We start from the raw sequence: 26,597 nt of genomic DNA, 5'->3' as shown, positions 1-26,597 counted from the left end.
TATTCGACTTACTTACCACAAATCTAACGCACAAAACAATTTACTTTACTAACGAGAAGCACCGAGCCTCACATCAAAACAACTAGAAAGTGGAACTATATTAAAAAACGTCGCTAACCTTTGTGCACCAGCTGTAAATCACACAAGCAACATGTTTCAAGATTCTGGTTATTGAAAAACGTTAAAGTGTTTCTCCTGCACCAAGTCGTTATGTTGACGAAAGCGTATATTGTAATGCCATGATCGATTTGCATTCGTTGGTCACAAACTGTCACTACTCTAAATAATTATTTTTCACTCAAACACAAAAGCATACTTGTCGCCAATCGTTTTCATCAAGCACGAGTTCAAGAAGCTTACTTACTACGACATGAATTGTTATTTTGATGTTGTGTAAATAGGTAATAATTTATTTTAGTAACACTACATCAACATCATCGAGTTGTGCGAATAGATTTACATGTGGTTTTAATCGAAGTACACAGCACGGTCTAATGTAGATTCATCTCTATTGTACAGCAACTCGGTAATCGAAATGCATTAACATTTAAACAACGATCTTGGTTCGTCACGCGAAAAATATCTTTACTGTCGCAACACTCTGATACTCTGCACAAGATGTGTAAATCCTTTTCACACTCATAATAATACACTAACGGGATACCGATGTCAAGCAACAACGTTTAACAACATCACTGACACTGAACATACGATACCTACCCAAGTAAAAATATCATTTTCACCAGGAGGTCAGTCGTTACTTGTGTACAATTACCATTTTCCCTTGGGAGTTTAGCGTTACCCGAGTAACAAAACCATTTTCACTTGGAAATATATGTTTTCCCTCAACAACAAACGTTTTTCACTTGGAAATATATTTTTTCCCTGGGTAACAAACCCCTTTTCACTTGGAAATATATTTTTGCCCGGGATAACAAACCTTTTTCACTTGGAAATATATTTTTTCTCTTGGTAACAAACCTTTTTCACTTGGAAATATATTTTTTCTCTGGGTAACAAACCTTTTTCACTTGGGAATATATTTTTTCCCCGATCAACAAACCTTTTTCACTTGGAAATATATTTTTTTCCCCGATCAACAAACCTTTTTCACTGAGCAACAAACCATTTTCACTTGGAAATATATTTTCCCCAGGCAACAAACCCTTTTCGTTTGGAAAACTATCATTTACCTGAGTACCAATACCATTTTCGTTTTGAAAACTGACAACTACACCGGTCAATTTGATATTTTTTTTGTATATTGTTACAGCAGACAGTGACAAAATATACACCAACAACGACTCCGATACATTTGTGTAATCAAATATTCACTTGCTCTGATGCATCCCATCAAAATCATTGGTTACTCACATACAATAACAATGTGCTGTTGTACATCGACATGTATGTTTTCGGAATTGGTGAATAAAGGGGTTTCTGATATGTCCGTGATGTCCGGGTTCATGCTTTGGATTTTCCAGAGTCAAAATGTCTGAATAAAACACCTCCTTGACTATGGTTGGTATGTGGATAACGGTGTTCGGAAAACGGTTGGATTTATGTCACCCATCGCGATAACAACTCCAGGTCGAGTTTTCCTCCCGCATGTTTACTATATTGTGTCTTTATTGGTCAATGTATGTCTCGACATTCAGTTTGAAATCGGAAACCCTGATAAAGTACGTAACCGGATCCGGATATCAACTCTGAATCGATAAACCAATGAACAATATTCAAAGTAAACATGTTACACCCTGTGTTTCCACGAAAAAATACCATCCAGACATACGTCGCGCTTGTTTGCCCACACCAGTATACGCGCAAATGGAGGTGTGTGACATTGCATGCAATGTGTTGGTATACAAACATCGATCCACAGACATTATCATAGCCGGTAGTTTTGATGTAGATCGAATGTCACTCGATAACAATACCAATAAGCCACATTGCAATGACTCTGAGTGTCCGCGCTATTACATCGATATTTCGACATCGTTCTCTGATTTAGTCGATGGTGGTATCGTGTTGTAACATTACAAGATAGTCATGACCCTATCTGTAGACGGACCACCCAGACCAATTGGATACATCGGTCAATATCCATCGTGTTGTCGTCACCGAAGTTTTCTGCTGAGACTACAGCGTTTGATCTAGGTCAGGGGTCGGCAACCTTTTGCTAGTCACGGGCCAAATTTCGAGTGCACAACATTTTGGCGGGCCGGATTTTTTCTTAATACTATATTTATCGATCACGTCGGTATATTACCCTACAATGCTGCAATCTCAATCATACAAATCACAAAAAGAGCAAAACACACGTATTTACACTTCAACAACGCAGGATAAATGTGACACTTGGCGCAGCTTGTTTTGTGAAAGGTTTTTTACTTCTGCTAACAAGTCAGATGAAGTAAGAATCAGACCATATTCTAAATAGGCGTTGGGATACGTGATCTTAGCTTGCTCTTCGTGAATTTCATTGTTGAAAACAAAAGTCGATGCCATTTCTTTTGCATTGTTGTTCAAGTTAGGATGAAGACCCATTTCAAGAACGTACTCTTTGTCAAAGTCATTCAGCGATATCCTCATTGTATGAAATTTGTCATTCAATTCAACTGCATCTCATTTCAAATGGGCCTATTTGAAATTTTCTGGCAAATGTTTTGGCGTCCACATTAAACGGAGTACTGAGTAGTCAGAATATATTTTGTACAGGACGAATGTCGAAAAAGCGGGTGGAAATTCAGTAATTAAATTTCGTATATCACAGTTACAAATGTATAGTGCTGGTACTAGGTTTACTCTCCTCCAGAGGAAAGTGAGCATAATTTTCTTTGTACTGTTGACATTCCCAGAGTCGCAGTTTTGTTTCGAATGCGTCTCAACATCTCATGTAGGCTATTTAGTTGTTTCCCCCAGAAGTTGCAAATTCAATTTGTTTAGATGTGACGTTAAATGTACTACGAAATCTAGATTAGATACCCATTTTCGATGACAAGATTATGAGTTGGCGATGTTTGTATTTTCAAGGAAAGTTGCTATTTCATTTCTCAGTTCATACACTCGTGCAAGCATAGCTTCTCGACTTAATGCGCGAACATGGCAGATATACAAGACATCGCCATATTGATGCTCTGCTTCTGTCGGTCATTCAGTTTGTGAGACAAAATCAGCTTTCACCATTGTGTCCAAAACACTATTATTCAGGTTTGTTGTCTTAGCGTAAAATGTCTTCTGGTGAATTAAACTACAGATGACTAACCTACGGATGTTAGTTATCCATGATGAAACAGGGAAAGTTTGAGATTTTGTCATTGCGTCTGAGCAGAGGAACGGCACCTTTATTGTCGCACCCTATATGAGAGGCAAAAACCCTTAAAAAAGTATGGTATACCCTCGGTTGCGCAATACACCTGCTTGATAAGCACTGGTCTAGTCTACTCCACAAACATTCTCCATCTCCTAATTTCAGTACGAGATAGGCTAGGCTACTAGTCGACCGCCTTCGCACCAGTTTTATGGCGTAACAATAGACTAATACGGCGTGGGATACTTTATATCGGAGCAATGCCGCATTCTTTCCAAGCAGCGCTGCACTGCAGATTGGAACTCATTACGAAACGGCGGGCCGTATTCTCGTGGGAACTAGTTATTTCGTCGCGGGCCGGACGATTTCGCTTGGCGGGCCGGATCCGGCCCGCGGGCCGTAGGTTGCCGACCCTTGATCTAGGTGAACTATCGAAGTACGGTGCTCGAAATGATTGCGATCAGTCTTTCAGTCACGATGCATGGACGTCGCTACTCCCACATAACGACTCCGGGTAAATATCGTGCAAATGTCGGACTGATACTGTGATCCAATAAGGTGTGTTTCTGTGGAATGAAGACTGCAATCGTACACCACAATAGAACGCTACCTCGTGATTTCACACGCAATCATAAAACACACCTTCGTATGGGTCCAGTTCGTCCGGTGACATTTCGAAACGGTCATCGCCACAAGAGATCGAGGCTGCGCTCGTCATATCGGTAACATTTTGAAACGACATCGTCACAAGTCTATTGACGTTGGTTTCAGTTGGTCATGTCAATCCGTTTTAGAATCCACCGTTTTTCAACTCCCCACACCATAGTGTTACGACACAGACAAGATGCGACGGTGGAAATAATAAAACACGGAAGGCACACTTTGGTGTTATTTGACATGGATTTTACACCAGACGAACCTCACATTCGAGTGATGCATTTGAATGACCTTTGTATTATTGACGTTGAAGGAAAAGAAATGTATCGATTTATCGGTTTCGTACATATCCAACAAAAATCTGGGTATATGATTGTGCATGGTTCGCATATTTGACTGTGAACGCCCAATTGGTATATGTTGTACAGTTCACTTTCACCGTCGTGCGAATAACCCATGTTACGGTTCCATGTTTGTGTGTCTGTATGTCATGCTTCAGATTGACTCAGAGTCATTGCAATGTGGCTTATTGGTATTGTTATCGAGTGACATTCGATCTACATCAAAACTACCGGTTATGATAATGTCTGTGGATCGATGTTTGTATACCAACACATTGCATGCAATGTCACACACCTCCATTTGCGCGTATACTGGTGTGGGCAAACAAGCGCGACGTATGTCTGGATGGTATTTTTTCGTGGAAACACAGGGTGTAACATGTTTACTTTGAATATTGTTCATTGGTTTATCGATTCAGAGTTGATATCCGGATCCGGTTACGTACTTTATCAGGGTTTCCGATTTCAAACTGAATGTCGAGACATACATTGACCAATAAAGACACAATATAGTAAACATGCGGGAGGAAAACTCGACCTGGAGTTGTTATCGCGATGGGTGACATAAATCCAACCGTTTTCCGAACACCGTTATCCACATACCAACCATAGTCAAGGAGGTGTTTTATTCAGACATTTTGACTCTGGAAAATCCAAAGCATGAACCCGGACATCACGGACATATCAGAAACCCCTTTATTCACCAATTCCGAAAACATACATGTCGATGTACAACAGCACATTGTTATTGTATGTGAGTAACCAATGATTTTGATGGGATGCATCAGAGCAAGTGAATATTTGATTACACAAATGTATCGGAGTCGTTGTTGGTGTATATTTTGTCACTGTCTGCTGTAACAATATACAAAAAAAATATCAAATTGACCGGTGTAGTTGTCAGTTTTCAAAACGAAAATGGTATTGGTACTCAGGTAAATGATAGTTTTCCAAACGAAAAGGGTTTGTTGCCTGGGGAAAATATATTTCCAAGTGAAAATGGTTTGTTGCTCAGTGAAAAAGGTTTGTTGATCGGGGAAAAAAATATATTTCCAAGTGAAAAAGGTTTGTTGATCGGGGAAAAAATATATTCCCAAGTGAAAAAGGTTTGTTACCCAGAGAAAAAATATATTTCCAAGTGAAAAAGGTTTGTTACCAAGAGAAAAAATATATTTCCAAGTGAAAAAGGTTTGTTATCCCGGGCAAAAATATATTTCCAAGTGAAAAGGGGTTTGTTACCCAGGGAAAAAATATATTTCCAAGTGAAAAACGTTTGTTGTTGAGGGAAAACATATATTTCCAAGTGAAAATGGTTTTGTTACTCGGGTAACGCTAAACTCCCAAGGGAAAATGGTAATTGTACACAAGTAACGACTGACCTCCTGGTGAAAATGATATTTTTACTTGGGTAGGTATCGTATGTTCAGTGTCAGTGATGTTGTTAAACGTTGTTGCTTGACATCGGTATCCCGTTAGTGTATTATTATGAGTGTGAAAAGGATTTACACATCTTGTGCAGAGTATCAGAGTGTTGCGACAGTAAAGATATTTTTCGCGTGACGAACCAAGATCGTTGTTTAAATGTTAATGCATTTCGATTACCGAGTTGCTGTACAATAGAGATGAATCTACATTAGACCGTGCTGTGTACTTCGATTAAAACCACATGTAAATCTATTCGCACAACTCGATGATGTTGATGTAGTGTTACTAAAATAAATTATTACCTATTTACACAACATCAAAATAACAATTCATGTCGTAGTAAGTAAGCTTCTTGAACTCGTGCTTGATGAAAACGATTGGCGACAAGTATGCTTTTGTGTTTGAGTGAAAAATAATTATTTAGAGTAGTGACAGTTTGTGACCAACGAATGCAAATCGATCATGGCATTACAATATACGCTTTCGTCAACATAACGACTTGGTGCAGGAGAAACACTTTAACGTTTTTCAATAACCAGAATCTTGAAACATGTTGCTTGTGTGATTTACAGCTGGTGCACAAAGGTTAGCGACGTTTTTTAATATAGTTCCACTTTCTAGTTGTTTTGATGTGAGGCTCGGTGCTTCTCGTTAGTAAAGTAAATTGTTTTGTGCGTTAGATTTGTGGTAAGTAAGTCGAATACATACTCTTTTGTGGAAGTAACTGTATTACTGCAATATCATTGGTAGGTCTCTGAAGCAGTCACCGCGATTTTAATTTTGAAAGATGTCGCGATGTCGGTATAATGTTTTCTAAAAGTCAAACTCGGACGGATATCATGGCTATGTGGGACTTACGATAAACATTATACTTATACAACTTTGTTACAAGAACTATGATATTTCTGTAAGTGCTATAGTCGTGTGTTGGATTATTTGAATATTTAGATGCGTGACCATTCATGTCAAAAACACTTGCGACGTCAAAACAGTTTGTAGAGTATAACCAAGCATTCTTTACTTAGAAAGCGTAGGCAATCATTCTTCAGTTTTGTAGTATCAAAAATACCGAGTAAGGTCGACTACTTTGTGTGATGTAAATAACCTTCGTACTTTTGTAACAGTTGTGACGATGATCATTCGTATCCCACAAAATATTGAATGATCGCTAACACACTGAGTTCATAACCCAAGATAGTGAAAATTGTGTACTCTTAGACTAACATAATTCGTATCCAGCAAAACGATAGACACCAAAGGTTCGATGGAGTTTAAATCTAGATTGTATTAAGCGAAGTGATGAGTATCTCCAGTAATAAAGTCGAAACGACCAAAACAAATTTCTGTGTCTTGTAAAGAACTATTTGGTATGATATTACCTGAGTGTGTGACAATTCGTATCCGTCGAGGTTGAATGTTTAGCCATTTCGAAATGAATCCAGATCACATGAAGTATGCATTAATCACAATAGAATCGACGAGAATGTTAACCACGTAGAGTGTGTTTGTTTAAAAGTTATCTCCAATACGGTTACTTCGATCGGTATTAATTCCATGTCATACAAAAACATGTAACCTTTGTACAGTTTCGTAGTACGGGAATATCGAGTGAAGTTGATTATTTTTGTGTGACGAAAATATCTTGTATTGATATTGGACACTGGTTTCGTTACCCAAGTGAGTGAAAATTGTTCTTGGCTGGACAGATATGATTAGTATTTAGAAAAAACGACTCACACCGATTAAGCGACACTGTTTCCTATCCAATGACTGAGTGAAATTTCTCAGGGGTTTGATTTACCGAGTTAATTGTCGGTGATTCAATCACATACAAGTATATGGTCTTTTAGTGACTGATTATTGTGACGACATTTACTTTGACGAATGGCAATGGAAAATTGTCCAATTTCTCTGATCGTGTGCGTTGCACAAATAGTTCTAGTATGTAATCAGTGAACGTCATGTAAATTGACAACGACTCTCAGTAGTTTGGTTGGATGATGGAGGTTCAAATCGATATCGCTACTACGAACAGCAATACAAACACATTTTTGTAGATTTCAGTGTAGCGCACATTTCGATTTTATTAATGCTGAGAGGTTTCTGTATTACTCAAGTATAGTTGAATAGGTGGTGCCTAGCAAACATATTCCAATTTACTTTTGTAATGATCAAAGTGAGTGTGAAATGATGCGAACGGATTAAGCATTAATCAAATGGTGGTATGTCAATTCACCTAGTGTGATATCTTGACACCAGGTAATGCGCGAAAGTGTTTCAATTCTCACCGACAATAAAGTATTGCCCCGGTTATTGTTCAACAAAGGGAATTGTTGTTTCATCTTTAGTCTTGTTTAATGCAGACATTTGTAAAATATTTCCTGATATCCACAATACTCTGCGTGGTTTGTACCAAGGCTGAATAATTTTCCAATCGAGAACATTTTAGACACACATAGTTTACAACTCAATATGTTAATAACAATGGTACTGAAAAGTTTGTTGCTGTCACAATAATCTTTACCACAACGCCGGGTCTAATTAACGCAAATTATTTAATAGTCAAGTCATGATCAACTATTACATATGTCAAATCAATGTGTCAATCCTTATGTTTACATCATGATAATTTTCAATATAACACCTGCGTTCGATTGTAAGAAATGAATTCTCAACATGTTGGGCAGACTTTCAAATCTCGCATACTCAAACATATTATGTTAATCTCAAGTCGCGGGCACCGAGAAGTAATTACTTTTATCTTACAAAATATACCGCATAGTAATTTCTTTGTCTTACAGAATAGTAACGACTTTTCAAGTTGAATAAAAAAGATGCGTAGGGATATGAATACAACCAGGCTTGTTATGGATTTTAGGTTTTAGTGCTTGTATGGATTCGTGTATGTTTGGCTGTTTTTCATATTGATACTGTTGAGTTGGTCGGTTAACGGATTTACTTGACAATGTTTTCGTGGTTGATTCTTTGAATATGGTAAGATGGTCAGATGTCGAGACGTAATACTATTTCCGTTAACTCAATTACAACAAAACATAACCAGCATTCAAATAATCCGTAAGCTACAAGTGGATTTAAAACTTGATGCTGTTTTGTGGTTAACTCAAGTCAGTGGTCATATTTGTGTTGATTTCAGGAATGATCATGACGAGTTGGTCGGGTAAATTAGTGGTAGTAACTATGACCGTACAGAGTTGCTGACATTCAAACATCTTTTACGCTGTAATATACGTATTTTATTGTGATAAATTATTTCTCAGTTATTGTTCAGACATTCAAATCTCGTATACTCAAAATATAATATGTTTATGTCAAGTCATTTATGTGTCGATTAGTAAATAGCTTACTTTGTCTTCAGAATAGTAACGACCTTTACAATTGAATAAAAAGACCGATCATATGAATACAACCAGAATGAATTAATTCAAATTTGTGAGTTGCAGTGGTATAATCAAGTAAGTGAAAACTAGATTTTGAACACTTGTTAATGTTGTAAATAATTCTTTTGAGTATGGTAAGATGTTAAAAATGTCGCTTTGACAAACGAAAAGTCGGGTCGCGAATAGAGTTGCAATGTTCCATTACTTGTTTCGAATCAATGTGTGTATAATATCAATATGGGACTGTGGGAAAGTTGATAGCCATGTTTGTCAATCCTATTTCAATTCACACTACACCAAAGTCAAAATATTTCGTTTCGGATTATCTCAATTTACCTAGTACATCCCGCGAATGGATTCCGACCCATGCTATAACTAGATCGCTATATCTGATGCATTATCCCGTCAGCGACGTAGGGTTTTACAATTATTTCACACCTTTTCGAATAAGCGTCAACTTCGCAAAGGATTAGGGTGGGATCACAAATAAGTGAGAATTTGTCGGTATTCGAATCATCGTCTGTGACGGCTCTGTTATCCGTTACTTATTAAATTTTACCAGTGAAATCCAGTTCCTGTGACATACCGATTATCAAAATATTACATTGTGGCGATTGGAATGTATGTAACAACAAGTTGGTGAGGGGTGGCTATGTCTTAGGTGTTATCTCGTGAGTGATCGTGGGATTTGCAACCTATTTCGCACCTTTTTGAAGTGTTAGTTTGTGAACGCGGCTATTGTTGGTATCGCCGTCTACGCGGGTTCTGTGGTAAACTAATTACCAAAATATTACATTGTCAACGATCGGCATGTATGTAACAGCGAGTCGCGAGCGATGGTTATGTCTTAGGTATTATCTTGTGAGCGATCGCGGGATTTTACCAATATTTCACACCTTTTTGGAGTGTTAGTTTGTGAACGCGGCTATTGTTGCTATTCGAATCGCCGTCTACGCCAGCTCCGTGGTAAACTAATTACCAAGCGACTGATTCCTAGATTTAGCAAACTATTTCACACCCTTTTTGGTGAAAGTACGACATGCCGCTAGCATTCTATCAACGAAAGTACGAATCATCGCCGCGCCCATAAGAATAACGATATATTAAAGTCACATTCACCGTAAACGCTGGAATTACTTCAAATTGGTCATATATAATAATTTGAGGTATACACATTAACTAAGAGTCAATCACGTGACTATTTACTATACCTAATACATATTCAACACAGCGCGAGAGATGCCTATACCAAAAAGTACGAATCACGGCCGCACCCATAAGAACACATGGAGAGTCACCAGAGACCGCGTAAGAATACATGACAGGCAGGTCATCGCCGCCGTCTATATCCACAACGTTAGTTCACTACCAAACAAGCCATGGCAGGTCATCGCCGCAGCCTATACCCACAACGTTAGTTCACTACCAGACATTCCATGGCAGGTCATCGCCGCAGCCTATACCGAAAGGGTGGGGTCACCAACACGAGTTTTCAAGGTATATCATCACCGCAGCCTATACCTGAAAGGGTGGGGTCATCACCGCACCCATAAGAAACAATGGCAGGTCACCACCACAAGGGGGGTCTAAAAGGGTGGGGTCATCACCCCGGGTTTTCAGGCAGGTCACCACCCCGCCCATAAGAGCCCCAGGCACATCATGAGAGATCTACTATACTACTCACCTCCGAGTCAAGTCCGAGTCCAAGTCACGGTGCAAAGGGCTGAATTCTAGTCACAAGGCTCAGTGTTCAGTCACTAGTTCATGTCATGCACACATACAATTTTTTACAATGCTTGAGTGATATCGAATGTATAGCCTACTAATTTTTGTCACTCTTCCCATGTTTATTCAAACAGATTTAAAAAAAATTGTCTTTCATTATCAAGTATCAGTAATGATAGACGAGATACTGCTCTGTGGTTACTTGACTATTCGTGAAAGTTGCAATGAAATTCCTGTATTGGCCGTTTGATACATCACCAACATAACTTGGTCGAGTCATGTACAACGTCTCGAGTACAAGCTGAGTCGATACACAAAGTGACTCAAGACTATGATCGTGTCATTTTCCATATTTAAGAAAATGACTCGAGCCAAGTCAATTCCCCAAAATATTGCGAGTCAAGTCGGGACTCGAGTCGATTTATAATTCCAGTCATTAAAACCCTGGGCTGCGATGATACCAAACATCCCTTTTTCGCCGTGTGGAGCACAGTCCAACGTTTCTACGCAACGAGATCAGCGTGAACGTCACCTTATTGTTGTGTGGTTGTAAAAAGGAAAAATTAATATGTGTCCCTTCATATTTTTATTTTCTGTCCATCTATATTTCAATTATAGGGTTAGCGTCCATACTTCAAAATGAACAATAATGTGAGAGCAAAACGTGCAGAATTATGACGAAGGAGCGGAGCTCCGAAAGCTCGTGTGATAAATAAAATTATGACGTTGCAAGTGGACGCTAAATAAGGTGTGAAAGCAACCAAGATCTTAATGAAATCTAACAAGGAATCTTCGTCACTAATCATGTAATGGAATCATCAGTTCATTCGCATGTATTTGTAGATTATCCTGCTGGTTCCGTTGCTTGTCATTGGGGTTATGCTGGTAAGCATCAATTCTACGGAACTCAGGCAAAGTCAGCTTCATGAAGACATGGCAGCGGAGATTACTGTAACCGCGTAAGACATATCTACCGTTATTATTTACGCATACACAGAGTTGGTCAGTAACGAAGTACTTCTACTTTTTCGAAGTACCCAAGTAGTTTTCCTCTACTTCTGGTACTTACTCAAGTAGATCTGGTTTTCGCTATTTCTACTTCGTAATATTTGGTGATCTACTTACTTACTTTTCGCTATTTTCAGTTTGTCAAGTAGAAGTAGTTCAATCTTCCAATCAGGAAGACAACCTGAGAAATTTCGGGGCTGTTTTCACGGAGTATCAACATTTAATTTTCATCAAAGTTGAGTAAAGCGAAGAATTTTCGTCGAGCTTCGCGCGAAGTATATACCGAGTAACCAGTATGATTTCACGAAAGTATCGGTGAATATAATTTAGGTCGCGGTATGGCGTGATTCCGTTTACACCACAATGTCGCCCTTCGCCCATATGAAATAATTCATTACAGTATATATGGCTCATTATGACGTTTGAAACTAATGTTTCGTAATCTAGCATGTCCATGGCGTGTCCTAATCTGGAAAAGTGGACTCTGACTTTTTTTTTAGTTTTAGAGCTGCTTTAGCATATCACCTTTGCAACTATTTGGACTAAAGGCAGGGTTGTAACCAAGTCACAAGGTTCCGAGTCACAAGTCAATCTCACTTATATAGTTTTGACTCGAGTCAAGTCGAGTCATTTTCAATTCAGTAGCGAGTCAAGTCCGAGTCCAAGTCACGAAGTAGAGTGTCGAGTCCGAGTCATAGTGTTTTGACTCGAGTCCGAGTCCAAGTCATTGTGTTGACTGCTCTGTTTCCAGTTAAAGTCTTGTTAAGCCCATTTTTGATTACTCTTTCTGGTGATATCGATTGGTTCGCATTTACAATATTTTAATTTTCCTCACTTATATCAGTTTCTCGTAGCATTTTCAAGTGTTAGTACTGATAGACAAAATAATTATAGTGTGATAACTTTACTATTCTTCGAAATTACAATGAAATGCCTGTCTTGGTAGACCCGGTCTAGAGTCATATGACTTCTTGACTTGGTCCGAGACTCGGACTCCGAGTCATGCGCAATGACTCGAGTACAAGTCGAGTCAATACACAAATTGACTCGAGTCGAGTCGAGTCATTTTTCATTTTTAAGAAAATGACTCGAGTCAAGTAGAGTCACCAAAAAATCGTGACTCGAGTCATTACAACTCTGACTAGAGGCATGAAATACATGTTCCACTTTTACAAGTAGTATTTACATTTTACTTTTAATTCCCAGTATCATATACTTTGAGTTATAATTAATATCAGTTCTTTTTTTCTGGATAACATGCATGTTGAAGTATAAAAGCAAGTGTAGTAATGCCGTTAATTTCCGGAAAATATATCGAAAATTGGATACCTGTTGGTATGCATCAATATGAATCAAGCTCGTCACCTTTCGTATATAGCTCAATTTGCACCTTTTTACAATCCATGTGAACGAATTAGGATCGTTTTCACAACTACTTACTTACTTGAGTACTTTTAAAGTCAGTCAATTCTACTTCTACTTCAAGTAGTTTTAGGTTGCTTATGGAAGAAGTACTTCTACTCGTACTTGAGTAGGTTTTTTCGTCGCTACTTCTACTTCTGCTTGAGTAGCTTTCTTGACTACTTTGACCACCTCTGCATATACATCAGCATCTTCATGTTATTCATTTAACTACTGATGAATAGCCTTGTTTTAGAGAATTGCAATTAGCTGTTGGTGTGGATTGTAGCATTGTACTGTCACACATAGCTTCAAAATAACCACATGATATGGGAATAGCGTTTGTAGCTAGTGCGGAGCGGATCGACAAATTCTATGGTCCAACTCCGATCCCATTTTTCAATTCACTGGTCCGGCCGTATCAGAAAAAGTACTGATCCGGCTTCTGCAAAAATGGAAAAAATCCGGCCGGATATCCAATCCAGCTCAGGTCCAAGCTCCGCACTATTAGTAGTATTGCCCGATACCAGCGATTTTCGGATCGGGGTTTGTTCCTGTAAATACTCGGTGCAAATTCAGCAGCTATCAACGCAGACGGATAGATGTGTGTCCGAGTACGGCTTAGTCGCATAGATAAAGTGGGCCATAACCATACAAAAGACGTAAATTGTAAACAGCATTAATTCATGCTACCATTCCCTAAATGTAGATTTACTGAAGATCCGAGATATCCAAAGCGCACAGAAATCGGGAACGAAAGTTATACTCCCATATGGACTGGTGTCTTGGTGAGTTGCAAGTCGACACTAGGAGGGGTGAGGGAATTTAAACATCTATCGCATACACAAGTGGGCCGACGTATAGCTTCATAATTATCATCATTTCCTTATCAATAATAGTCATAAACTCGTACATGTATGAGAGTAGGCCATATGGCCGTCGTTTGTCCATTAGGGCGCAATTGAAATATAATCGATATCATTGTATTCTAGTTGACGATTTCTACTGCTATGGACTTCATTGCTGCGTGTCATCGTCGTTCAAAAACGGTAAGCAGTCTTCATATCAGATACGGTGATGCTTCTACAGTTGCGGCTCGTCCCTTCGGGCAACTGGAACATTGTACCAGCAATAATTCCGACTTGAGCGAATAATTATCGAGGCGACAGATTTCGCGGCGTTGAGAGGGGCCGTTCACACTTCTATTTATGTGCCCTGGAGTCGACTTTTATCAAAATAAACCAACCCAAACCCTGTCAACAAAAGGAGTTCGTGTACCACCTGAAAATAGTACATTGAACGCTCTCTCGTTTGAAATTTCATGGTGGTGACATCATATTTTGGGGTACGATTGTTGATATACAATGTTCTTTCCAATTCTCTACTAGTTGCTGACGATTACCCCTGACGAGTGTCTGCCGAAAATATTCGGGTTTAGCCTATTTCAATATGAATATACCATTCAATTGTATATTGAAGTTCTGTGCCTCCAAGAAGCTCTTCAATGATTCCTTGTAACAACAATGTTACCAGCAATATATTATTGATAGATAACGATCAATGACTTGCGTTATTTTTGTGTTTTCTGTTGTAAATGCCTAGCCAGTGACTCAGCGCAGTTTGAGTGATCCAATCTCCCATAGGCGCTCACAATAAAGAAATCCGCGATTTAAGTTCTATATTTATCTTACTCAGCGAAATTGGTGGTACGTAGGGCAACTTTGGATTTATGCCCTATAGGTCGTTTTTTCTTACGTATGGTATAGCAGTGGTATCTGTATCCGAACTATTTTTCGTCATGGTATCTATCTATCTACCGATGACGTGTTGATTTGATCAGAGCTTACGAAACGGCTCTCTCATACGTAAATCCATCAAAATCTATTCCTCATAACTAAGGCGAATTTTTTTTTGACATGTCAAAATAAGTCAAAATTTTGTCAAAATTGTAGCGTTAGGTCAAAAATTTGTCAAAATTGTTTACAAAGTAATAAAAAAATGCAACCTGCATTTCGTTGGTATCTTGGGTGTTAGATGTCGGTGAACTTATCATTTGACATTTTACAGCTTGTAGCTTACTTTATAGGCCTACCGTAGTAGATGGCACATTTTCTACTCATTGTGAATCATAAACGGTCAAATGAAACAAATAGTTTGACATGGTGTTGTGTTGTTTGGTGTTTGAAGCGCATGATGAAAAATTGTGATGTAGACAACATCGTCAGAATGAAGCAACACGGTGTTGCCAGACAACAACTGCTGCTGTTGAACGTTCTTTCTCCATTCTTGGCAAGTATAAGGACAGACACTTTCTACCCGAAAATGTAGGAAAGTATCTTTCGTTGTACTACAATAAATTTCAATTATTTCTTTCATAATGCGTGATGGAACTATACTGGAACTCTTCACACGTCCAGATGTCGTTAAAATATATTTTTTTCGTGTAAAAAATTGTCAGTTTTAAAGTCAAAAAAGTTTTTCGAGACCAACCTGCTTCGTAAGGAGAGACAGTTTCAACCAGAAATGAAGATAAGTAGTACAATCAGAGGTGGTCAGTAACGAAGTACTTCTACTTTTTGAAGTACTTGAAGTAGATTTTGCCTATTCGCACTACTTATCAAGTAGTTATGATTTTAGACTACTTCTACTTCTACTTGACAGTTTTCAGTTTTATAGGCAAAAATAGGTGTAGAATGCCTACTTTCTTACTTACTTGTGAACCAGCACTACTACTTCTACTTGAGTAGAAATTCCGGCGTTACTTCTACTTAGGCGTTTGCTTTTGAGATCCAGCAAAACAAATATTGAGTTCGCCCAAGGCTAGCGAATTATAGCGTAAGCAATGGTACGACCGTTGAGTGAAAATTAGGAACCACTGTTATAACATAAGGTTGCTGCGACCAAGTTTTACAGGAAGATGACAAATAAGATAGTCGCTTGCAATGATTCGACTCTAACAACACCCAACTTTGTCATTGATTATGCTTGAACTGTGTCATATGATTAACACACTCCAAATACGCTATACGTTGGCTTCGTAAAACATATAGGCCTATTCGACAGCATTTGCAGAATATAATCCTCGGAGATAACACGGGGAGTACGGCTACCATCTCACCAGTAAAGTAAACGCCTATCTTCGACCTCATCCACCCGTCCATCTTTCGTGTCATGGCTGTTACGTTAACTCCGTGTCAAATCAGCAAGCACGTGTTTGTTGAGGATGCTTTTATATTTACATCTCTACCAAGGATTTTGCCATATATACTATAATGAGACATTATGATGCACGTTTGCTCGACAGATAATTATGCAAATATTGATGTCGACTCTTACGTTCGTGGCGTCAATTCTTTGCGTTGAATACGATCGTTTGGCAATGAATCCTTCACCACAAAATCAGAAGTTTCACGGCTCCCTCAGATATCGACTGTGAGTATCCGCCTGCATTCTGAATGGATGTAATCAGAATTACGTATGCTTGAAACTGCACCATATAAAATCCATAGTGAACGCCTTTTTAATTGACTATGGCCATTATTACTCTATTACGGGTTCGGAGTTATATATTTGTAAATCTGACTCACAGCACGTCACTGTAGAGTGAAGATTTGTATCAGTATCATCCTGCCATAGTCTTGATATTTCTAATTTGCCTAACGTGACCTGGCCAATCATGGGGAGTGCTTTCGTGTGCCGCAGTACACTTCTCTGACGATACTGCATGTCACGAGTTGCAGATACTTCGCGTGTGTCGTTGTATCCTCGATATCGGCCGTTGTCAGTGTAGTGTCAATCTTTGTCGGATCTCGAATGGGCGCTTTGGAGGAGTCGCGGCTGTACTTGAAGCGGGAGGGAAAAGACGCTATACTTTTGAAGAAAGAGCGTATTGAGGTAAACTAACCAACTACGCGAATTTACAAGTCCATTATCTCGATGCGGAAGATAAGTCACAAATATCGTGAAAACTCATCGAGTTGATCGTACGTATGTCCATGTCCGCGTAGCTTTCTACCGTATGTTTCGTATGCTTCGATACGACTAGGGTTGCGTTTAAAACAAAAATCAATTTAAAACAAACATGATTAAAACAAGGATCTAATTTAAAACATGTTTTTTATTGTTTTTTTAAGCCATGACGTCACTAATATTCAATTGTGACGTCATAGTGGATTGACATTGACAATTGAAAATATAGGGTAAAAATAGCTCCTTTGACGAAATATATGTACTATTGCCGTTGAACCGACTATTTTGCAGGTTACAGCCAGTATCGATATTACGTCAGCAATATCTGGTGGTAATTGTACGTAGGCTCATACAACATGTTTTTGTAAAGTATTGACACAATTATGGCATAATTTTACAACTTAAAAGAAAAAAAATTTTTTTAAAGGCCTGTTTTTAAAACCCCGTTTGTTTTAAATGTGTCCCTTGATACGACCATTTGAAGGTGTCCACATTGGAAAATAGTATCGAAACTATAATTATCATGATAAACCGACTATAGGGGTCTAGGGGAGTGTAATTTTAATAATAGAAAAATTCATCTCTCACTACTCGACTCGAATCATTAGATTGATTAGAACTAATATTCGATTAAAATTCGAGTTCTCGGATCATTGTGCCCAGTCCTAGTAATTATTTATGTGCGCCTAGTAATTACTCAATCACTACTCGATGCAGGATACGTCCACGTATACGAGAAGCGTCAGCGACACCGGTAATGGCTGGCCATCATGTTGCCGCTGCATCATCATACCCAGTGATTCCCAACCGCGGCTCTCAGAGCAGCAGGCGGCTCGAAGGCAGCCTTCTTGCGGCTCTGATTGACCTCTAAATATGCCAGAAAATATAATAGACGACAGTTGTTGTTTGTTTATATGAGTACTTATAGTCAATTTCTATACACTAATGCTAAAATCAAGGATATTAGTGATGTCTAACGCCGTCCAAGTGAATTCCTGCAAACTATAGTGTCAAACGCATGGAAGAATGCCCGTCAGACAAGGATATATTGTCTTTATATATCGTTTTTGTGAAGAGTAAATTTCGACACAATTTTACTAACATCAGAATAACAGCTTATTGTCAACTATAAATTGCAATAAGTCCGATATTACTCAGCGTAAGGAGCTATAATCCCCCGCAAACTTGTGAATTAAGTGCTGGAATGTAGGAAGAGCTATCACATAACGACATAATAGTATGTTGTAGTAATGATATGTATTTCGAGTTTGTTTCAATGCATAGCACTCGCCAATCTGCGTCTATCAATGCTAAAATAACCGTTAGAATATACGAGATTCTATAGGGATGCTTTTGAATTAATTGGATGGAGAGATCCAGAGGTAGGCTAGCTACCTTTAAATTTTCCTTATAAGTAGAGTACTCTAGTGTTTTCATGCGGCTCCATACGTAGGCCTACTCTGAAGTTTGAAATGCGACTCTGACATCCAAAAAGGTTGGGAGCTACTGATCATGCCGGTTGCGGTTGTACAGATTCAAGTGATGGGAGCTCTCCTGGAAGAGCAGTGAAGTCTGGAATATGTTCGCATAGGAACAAATTGCCTTTCAGCTATGCATGTGCAATTAAAATGGAAGACACTGCCGGCTGAATGCTTTGATGTAGTCCTGTTCGTACGGTACCAAATAGGCGTAAGTTAGAGCACCCGCCAGAAGCGTGAAATTCCTAATTTCGGCCATTATGATGTCATCAGGGAAGTAAAGTCACAATATTATTATGAGATAGCTTTATATAGGGTTACCATACGCCCTCTTTTAAGATGATTTGTCCTCTGTTTTCAATAAATTGTATTTTGCAAAATCACCACTTTTCTTTTCTGGTTCCGCCGGAACTTTCAGAATTTTTGAGAAGTGTCCTCTTTTTTTCAAGTTTCAAAATATGGTAACCCTACGACTACGTTATATATACCAGCTATGTATTCATTCTCGAAAATTCTTTGCACCCCTGCCCCATATAACAACCATATCGCTCCACCCACGAATCAATAATTGTCATAAGACATCACCAGGGATCGAGGAGCTGATATCTGGAGATGACTTATTGGGAAATTCTGTGCATGAATCGCTCGGGAGGCTAATATTTCCTTGCGAATCAATCGACCTGTGAGCATGGTCTGGTCATGATAACGGAACACCATTTGTGCGAGTCCACACATCTGCATTTTGGGCGTCGGCTAATAACATTCAAGGACTCCCGCTGAGACGGTGGGGGTGGTTTAGTTGTTGCTAGCTTCGAATATTCAACGAAAAGCAAGGAAATTGTTTCCGTCGAAAGTGGCAACCTCGAGGAGTTTTGAAACGAAACCGTTCACGATTCCTCAGCGAATCTTAAAATAACTAGCTCGTTTCTCAGTCGCTTTTATATTCAGCCGCAATATTCTTATCGTTTGACATGACGAAATTTGAATATATAATGTCGATTGCTTGAATGATCAGTAGGGCAAGTTTTTGTTGCACTAAAATCGCGAGAAAGTTGCATTTAATTTTAACAAAAGTTGCATTTATAATTTTTGTTGAAATTATTAGGGTATGAGCTACTCGAAAGGTTCCGTTGTACAACCTATAGTTCCTTCGGAGCTGTCAAATTTGTTACTTCATCATTTCACGGTTGGACGAAACCGCTAAAAATTACATTTTTCCCGACACACAGCAAGAAAATTACGCTATGCGGGAATAACGCAGGGTTGTAATGACTCGAGTCATGACTCGACTCGAGTCCGACTCGAGTCACGATTTTCTGATGACTCGACTTGACTCGGGTCATTTTCTCAAAATACGGAAATGACTCGACTCGACTCGAGTCAATCTGTGTATTGACTTGACTTGGACTCGAGTCATTGCACATGACTCGAACCAAGTCATATGACTCGAGACTCAGACGGCCGAGACCGACATTTCATTGTAATTTCGAAGAATATTAACGTAACCACCCTATTAGCACTTCGTCTATTGGTACTAGTACTTGGAAATGCGACCAGAAACTTCTTAAAGTGAGGAAAATTAGTATCTTATAATGTAAACCATTTGATATCGCCAAACATAGTTATAAAAGTGGGTTTAGCAAGATTTTCACTGGAAACTGAGCAGTCAGTCAGTCAGTCAGCACTCTTGGCAATAGCCTGAAAAAGGTGAACCAGTGAAAATGTAATTTTCGGCGGTCTCGCCTGGGCGTTCGTGAAATGGGAAACTATTTCAAATTGAAGCGATAGAATTAATAAAGCGATCTATTTATATATTGTTCGAACACGGTCGTGCTTGGGTAGTTGAACTGCTTGCTTACAAGCCATTGTGTCACAGATAACAGTGAGATGCAGCTAACCCATCATATATCTCTTTGTTATGCAAATCAAAGAGAATAGTATAGTATAGTATAGTATAGTATAGTATAGTATAGTATAGTATAGTATAGTATAGTATAGTATATCGATTCTAAGTATGTAGGAAGCTGCTGCAAGTTGTAAAAAAAATTGAAAAGTTGCAAAAACTTGCCCTAATGAGCATTGATGCTGAAGGCGTTGTTTTCATCCGTTCAAGTGTCCGTCCTAAACTTTTATTCTTGCTAGGAATATATGTATAGATATCCTGAAAAGTGCTTTTGATCGCACGATATATCAATTTTGCAGTGGCTTTATCCAATACATTGTTTGGCGAAAGCACTTGGTCTCCGGAATGAATGTTCAAAGTGCGGTGCGAAGCTGGTGAACACTGATAGCGAGTGTACTTGCGTTGCCAAAACGCAAAACGCAGAAGAAACGATTGTAAGTGAAAACCTTGTTTATGCTTACTTCGTTCATTGCGTACATGTGTTACTGGATCGACATTGGCAATTAAGTTGTAGAAAAGTTCTGCAAGTCTTTTACGTTCTTTTTTACATAATGTATTGTTTCTGATTGGAAATAACATTATATCAACAATCTTATCACAAAATATGACGTCATCGGTATGAAATTTCGAATAGCCGTGGGGAAGAGAGCGCTCAAGCTCAATGCACTACTTCAGATGGTGCACTACTTCAGATGGTACACGAACTACTTCTGTTGACACAGACTTGGTTGGCGCATTTTGATCGACTCCAAGGCGCCCAAATGAAAGTGTGAAGTGAACGGCCCCTCCTAACGACGCGAAGTCAGTCGTCTCGATAAATTTTTCGCACAAACAGGAATATCCAACAAATGCTTGCCAATGACAGAATTAATTTCCTTTGCGAGTTCCGAATCAAACTTCAGATCTGGATCTGGATATCCCTGACTACGCTGATTCCGTTTTTTCTAAGAATTATATGATTCTATAGGCTCGGTTGTATTCCAAATGCCTGACTCGAATCCTACGGCACCAAAAAGATTTCATTCGATTTCGAATCAGTGATTCCGCATTGCCCATCCTTAATTTTTAGCCATGTAGAAGTAGTATTGGTACGTTACTAAAGCCACCAGAATATAATGATAAAAGATGCTATTCATTATCTTGGTGACCATAGTATATTGCTGTACTTGATCTCATGCTTGCCGACAAGATAGCGTAATGGTGAAGAGTCCGGCTCCTTGATCGGTAGGTCGTATGCTCGATCCCCGGTCGGGTCAGACCAAAGACCTGATTAGTAACGCTGGTATCCATGACTTCCTCCCTGACGCTCATACATTACTGAGCATGGAGATGTGGTACAAGACTTACAAAGCCGTACAAGGCTGTATCTGCACCTTCCTTGTCCAGCGGCATATGCACATTAGGGCTGTTCAAAAATAACTTTTTTTTCCGGATTCCAGCCATTCACTGATTAAATTGTCAGGTTATCCTAAAAAACGTTGCACACCAAATTTGGTTCAATTCTAACTAGTATAAGGCGCCGCAGAGCCAATTAAAATTTTCAATTTATTAGTGAAAATTAAAAAAAAAAATTGTGTCAACCCCATGAAGTTGTCGAGTTGTCTTCAATGACGATGCAAAACAAGTTTGACTCAATTTCAATTAATAGAAGCGGAGTTATTTGAGATTTCCCTTGATAATTCTCGGATTATCCGTGATTGGTGGTGATCTGCTGAATAAAACTATGATGATAATATCCAGGAATTATCGGAATACAACGAGGGCACGAAGCAATCGGCACTGTACGCAAAGGTATCGACAGAAGTTGCGAGATCGGCACCTGATAGCGATGGTCAATGAATGTCTCGAAGGAGTGCGTCTACAACTGCCCGACCGATGTATAATGGTTTTTCGGGAAGATGAAGAAAATGATGGATCTACAGAGAATGATACCAATGAACGCATTACTGGAACACATTGTCTGAATGCTATTAGCGACGCTTGCGTTAGATGTTGTTTTCGCGATAGTCTGTAAGTCAATGTGACTGCAAAGTAGCTACATTTCTCAATTTAAATATAGATACCAAAAAAGAGCAAAAATATGCATAATTTGCAGAAATAAGTCCGACTGTATTTTCTGAATTTTCTATGCTCGCGATCACGTAAATCGCGTAATGTATGTGGACTTGTCATGCGGATATAGTGTTTGTTTGTTTGTGTGTGTGTGTGTGTGTGTGTGTGTGTTTAGCTTCTGGATGGAACTACATATACAATATACATTCGCTATCACAGGAAGTATACTAGTATACTATTGCGAAAGACTGTATAAGGCAGTGGTTCTTAACTAGCTTTCGGTCGAGCACATAGGGTTCGAAGAAGCGATTTCGAGGGTGCGGCGCGAGCGTCCTCTGAAATATTAACACGCATCCTACTGATATACCAACGAATATTTTTGGAAAGTGTTGTCCTTCAAAAACTTGATTTCAGCTTACGTAACGGTATAGGGTAAACTATAGTGCTAAGGAAATAGGTCCGATGCAGCAAATAATGGCGAAGTTGACGAAGCTCACAAGACTCATTTCAAAACGACTTTCCTGAACAAACGCAATATCTGGCGCGGATTATATTGGCCTACGTCAAACACTTTCGTAAAATACTACAACAGCAGATGTAAACAATACTCAATGAGATTATCGAGCTTCAACTTGCGACGTGCAAACCAGATACAAAACAAATCTCCATAATTTTTTCTGCCAAATTTTGGAAAGTTATCCTCTTATTCCAAAAGTTGCCCTTGAAAGCGATGTTCCCTCTAGTTTTTGACGAGCCTGCGCGCACTCACTAACTCACTGCGCGGTCCCTAGGAGAACAGTGTGTAACGACTAATAAAAAAGGTCATCACTTATGATTTTTTGTGCGCAACCTAAATTTTCTGTGCGCAGAGACCGTTTCAGCACTGCGCAATTGCGCACGTGCGCAGCTTAAAGGGAACATTGCCTTGAAGTTGTAATGATATTACCCACCACTTAGGCCCACGTGAGCATACGTTTTCTATTCGGGGGGGGGGGGGGAAGAAAACGAAACCTGTTTGTATAGGAAAATGACATGAGAATTGCTGTTTCCGAGACAAAGCCTCGAATCTCGTTATTGGTCTCCAAAAAAAACAAAGAACAGTAGTCTCATCGATATAGCAATGCAGGGACGGGCAACATACGGACTGTCTACTTTAACGGTGTCTGTAAACCAAGCGGGGGCAACATACGGCCCGCGGGCTGGATCCGACCCGCAAAGGGATTTTGTCCGGTCGCTGACAGTTTCCCGTCTTACATGATTATGTTGCCTGTGGCCCTAGTCTGTCGACATTCCCCACTGCTTGCTTACTACGTCAAATTTTAGTGACTGTATGTTATTATATACGTGTGTGCGCAGAGTGCGAGAGTGGAGCTTATGCGTAAGTTCGTCGAAGCGAGAAGACTTGCATTATGGGCATTTACGATGTACTCAACCCTAAATGAATTGATATCTTGGTAAATTTGGGGTGCCGGGTTTGTCGAACGCCTTGAAATCTGAATTAAGGATTACACCGTGTGTTGATTGATCAGAGAGTAGCAGACATAGCGGCGCCCGTTTGACAATACTGTTCTCTAATCCACTTTGTCTTCGTTATTAACAACGAGAAATGGATTTGAAGTGACATTGCTGTCGTTAAAATGCATTCATTAATACGATTCATTCCTTGTATATATGGATAAATGGGCGAATAATGTATTGATTCAGCAATCCGGCCGCCTATTACTTAATTTTCCTATATCCGGCCCGCCGACTGGAGAAGTTGCCCGCCCCTGCAGTAACGTATTACTATTGAATGTGGTATATTGTTGTTTTTGTTACCCAACGAATTTGGGTTAGACGAGAGCTGGGTGAGAGATGAGAGATGGGTTCGGCAGGTTAAAGGGGCACTGCGCTCTAAATATGATGGGGTCTCAAATTAAAGTTGAAACGCGAAAAATATTTAGGCAACAGCCATTTTCGTCAGAAAGCCACGGTATTCCAACTATAACTGAACGATTTCCATGAATGCTACCATTCCAATATAGCAATCTCTTGGTATCGAGGTCGCACGACATACCTTACTAACCCTATCCGCTTCACCGTTGCGCTTTCCGACGCGAGCAAGACAGAGAGATTGTTGTCCGCCGATATTTTGAAGGAACTGTTTCTTACGAACCACGCCAGTTTACATAGTTGGCGTAAGACACAAGTGCTCAATGTACGTCGTAACAACTACTGAGAAAGGGCGGCCATCGCACTGGTAACAAATTTAGTCCTTTGAGCGACCCGTCGCCCGATTACACAACTCTGCAATTTTGTGATCATTTGATCCGATAGGCCTGAGAGAACCTATCGCGATTACTTTTATAGATTGCTTTGTGTCGACGGCTGTCGATGGTCCTTGTGAGCAATGAATAACTCAAATTGATCGTCACGTTATAACACGTATTATACGGTAAATATTTCAAAAGGCATTTACCTAGAATCATGTAGGTAGCGCTACAGTTCCTCTTGTGATATTGAAATATTGTGCTCGAAATTCATAATCTTGTTGTTGGAGAACCTATGCCGAGGTCTAATTATTTATATCCCCACGTGTGCACGAAGCGATGCGTCGAATAAAAAGGCACCACTGGGATTCGAACCCAGGATCTCCTGTTTACTAGACAGGCGCTTTAACCAACTAAGCCATGGCGCCGCACCGCTGCCAGCATGCTTTTGTTAGAATGGATTTTTAGATGAAGATAAGGTTGACTATAGATAACTAACCTACGGATAGATGGGCAACACGTGACTCACGGTCGAGTGATGCGACAACGGCAGATTTGTTGTCGCTTCATAGCATGAAACGGGAGCGTAATTGCTAAGCCCATAGATGACGACCCGAGCGCTCAAATTAAATAAAGTTGATCTTATTTGAAAGCTACAGTCGCACTGATTCTGATAATATACATTAAATTTTCATCAAGGCAATGGAACCACCCCGAAATAGCCTTCAAAATATGAAAATCGGCATTGTTCTAAACCAGTGGTTCTTAACCTTTTTTCCTCCAGCGCCCCCTTTCAAAAATTATCGTGCTCCAGCGCCCCCCCCCCCCCCTCAACTTCATAATGTAAGGAATGTAATAAAGACAATGAGTAAGAGGTAGGGCCGTAACAGCACTTCGTCTACCCCCTAAAAACGATTGCCTTGCGCACCCATAGCGTGATAAACCGAACTTCTGAGGGCTTCGCACCCACGAACCCCCTATCGTGATTTCGATGGTCAGCAAAGTTTGTGTGGCCTGGTCGCCCTAGGTACAGGAACATTCGGTGTCAGTCATTTAGGCACCCGTGGACAATTAAACCTATATGCATTTTGAAGGCTATATGCAACGAAGTTTTCGGTGTTAGTTTGCTCTGAATACTCATCAAGGATATGTCCTATCACCACATCATCTACTGCGAAGCCATTTTTCTCCAGCGCCCCCCATACCGCCCCCCTGAGCTCAGCGCCCCCCATATCGCCCCCTGAGCGTTTCCGCCCCCCTTCAAAATCGCCAGCGCCCCCTGGGGTGCGCTGGGGGCAAGGTTAAGAACCACTGTTCTAAACAATCGCAACCACGCACGGACCGTTGTTATGGTCATTGTGCTGCGCCGTTGCAATTGTTTAGAACAACGCCGATTTTCAGGCTTTGAAGGCTATTTCGGGGTGGTTCTATTGCCTAGATGAAAGCTTAATGTGTATCATCAGAATCAGCGCGACTGTAGCTTTCAAATAATATTAACTTTATTTAATTTGAGCGGACGGGTCGTCATCTATGGGCTTAGCAATTACGCTCCCGTTTCATGCTACGAAGCGACAACAAATCTGCCGTTGTCGCATCACTCGACCGTGAGTCACGTGTTGCCCTTCTATCCGTAGGTTAGTTATCTATAGGTTGACACTCGTCGGAGGTAATCGTCAGCATT

General features: G+C 39.7%; 1 protein-coding gene and 1 non-coding gene across 2 annotated transcripts in view; one reads left to right on the top strand and one right to left on the bottom strand.

Annotated features, from left to right (window-relative positions):
* The window catches only part of LOC145456514 (uncharacterized), a 38,286-nt gene extending 15,592 nt beyond the window's left edge, over positions 1-22,694 (top strand). Inside the window, exons 3-9 of the mRNA XM_080334654.1 lie at positions 11,700-11,815; positions 13,975-14,053; positions 14,258-14,314; positions 16,570-16,697; positions 17,006-17,159; positions 20,915-21,049; positions 22,356-22,694. Coding sequence (XP_080190780.1) covers positions 11,700-11,815; positions 13,975-14,053; positions 14,258-14,314; positions 16,570-16,697; positions 17,006-17,159; positions 20,915-21,049; positions 22,356-22,454 — 768 coding nt within the window. The 3' untranslated portion in view covers positions 22,455-22,694. The remainder of the gene's footprint in view (positions 1-11,699; positions 11,816-13,974; positions 14,054-14,257; positions 14,315-16,569; positions 16,698-17,005; positions 17,160-20,914; positions 21,050-22,355) is intronic.
* Positions 22,695-25,270: 2,576 nt separating this feature from the next.
* Trnat-agu (transfer RNA threonine (anticodon AGU)) lies at positions 25,271-25,344 on the bottom strand. The gene has a single exon. It is a non-coding gene; the product is annotated as a tRNA-Thr (tRNA).
* Between the last annotated feature and the right edge of the window lie 1,253 nt (positions 25,345-26,597).

This window comes from Botryllus schlosseri, chromosome 2 (genome assembly GCF_051294905.1).
Source record: "Botryllus schlosseri isolate E-star chromosome 2, Bs_hap1, whole genome shotgun sequence".
NCBI classification, from domain to species: Eukaryota; Metazoa; Chordata; class Ascidiacea; order Stolidobranchia; family Styelidae; genus Botryllus; species Botryllus schlosseri.
The sequence above is the reverse complement of the archived record's forward strand: the minus strand, read 5'-3'. Positions and strand labels throughout refer to the sequence as shown.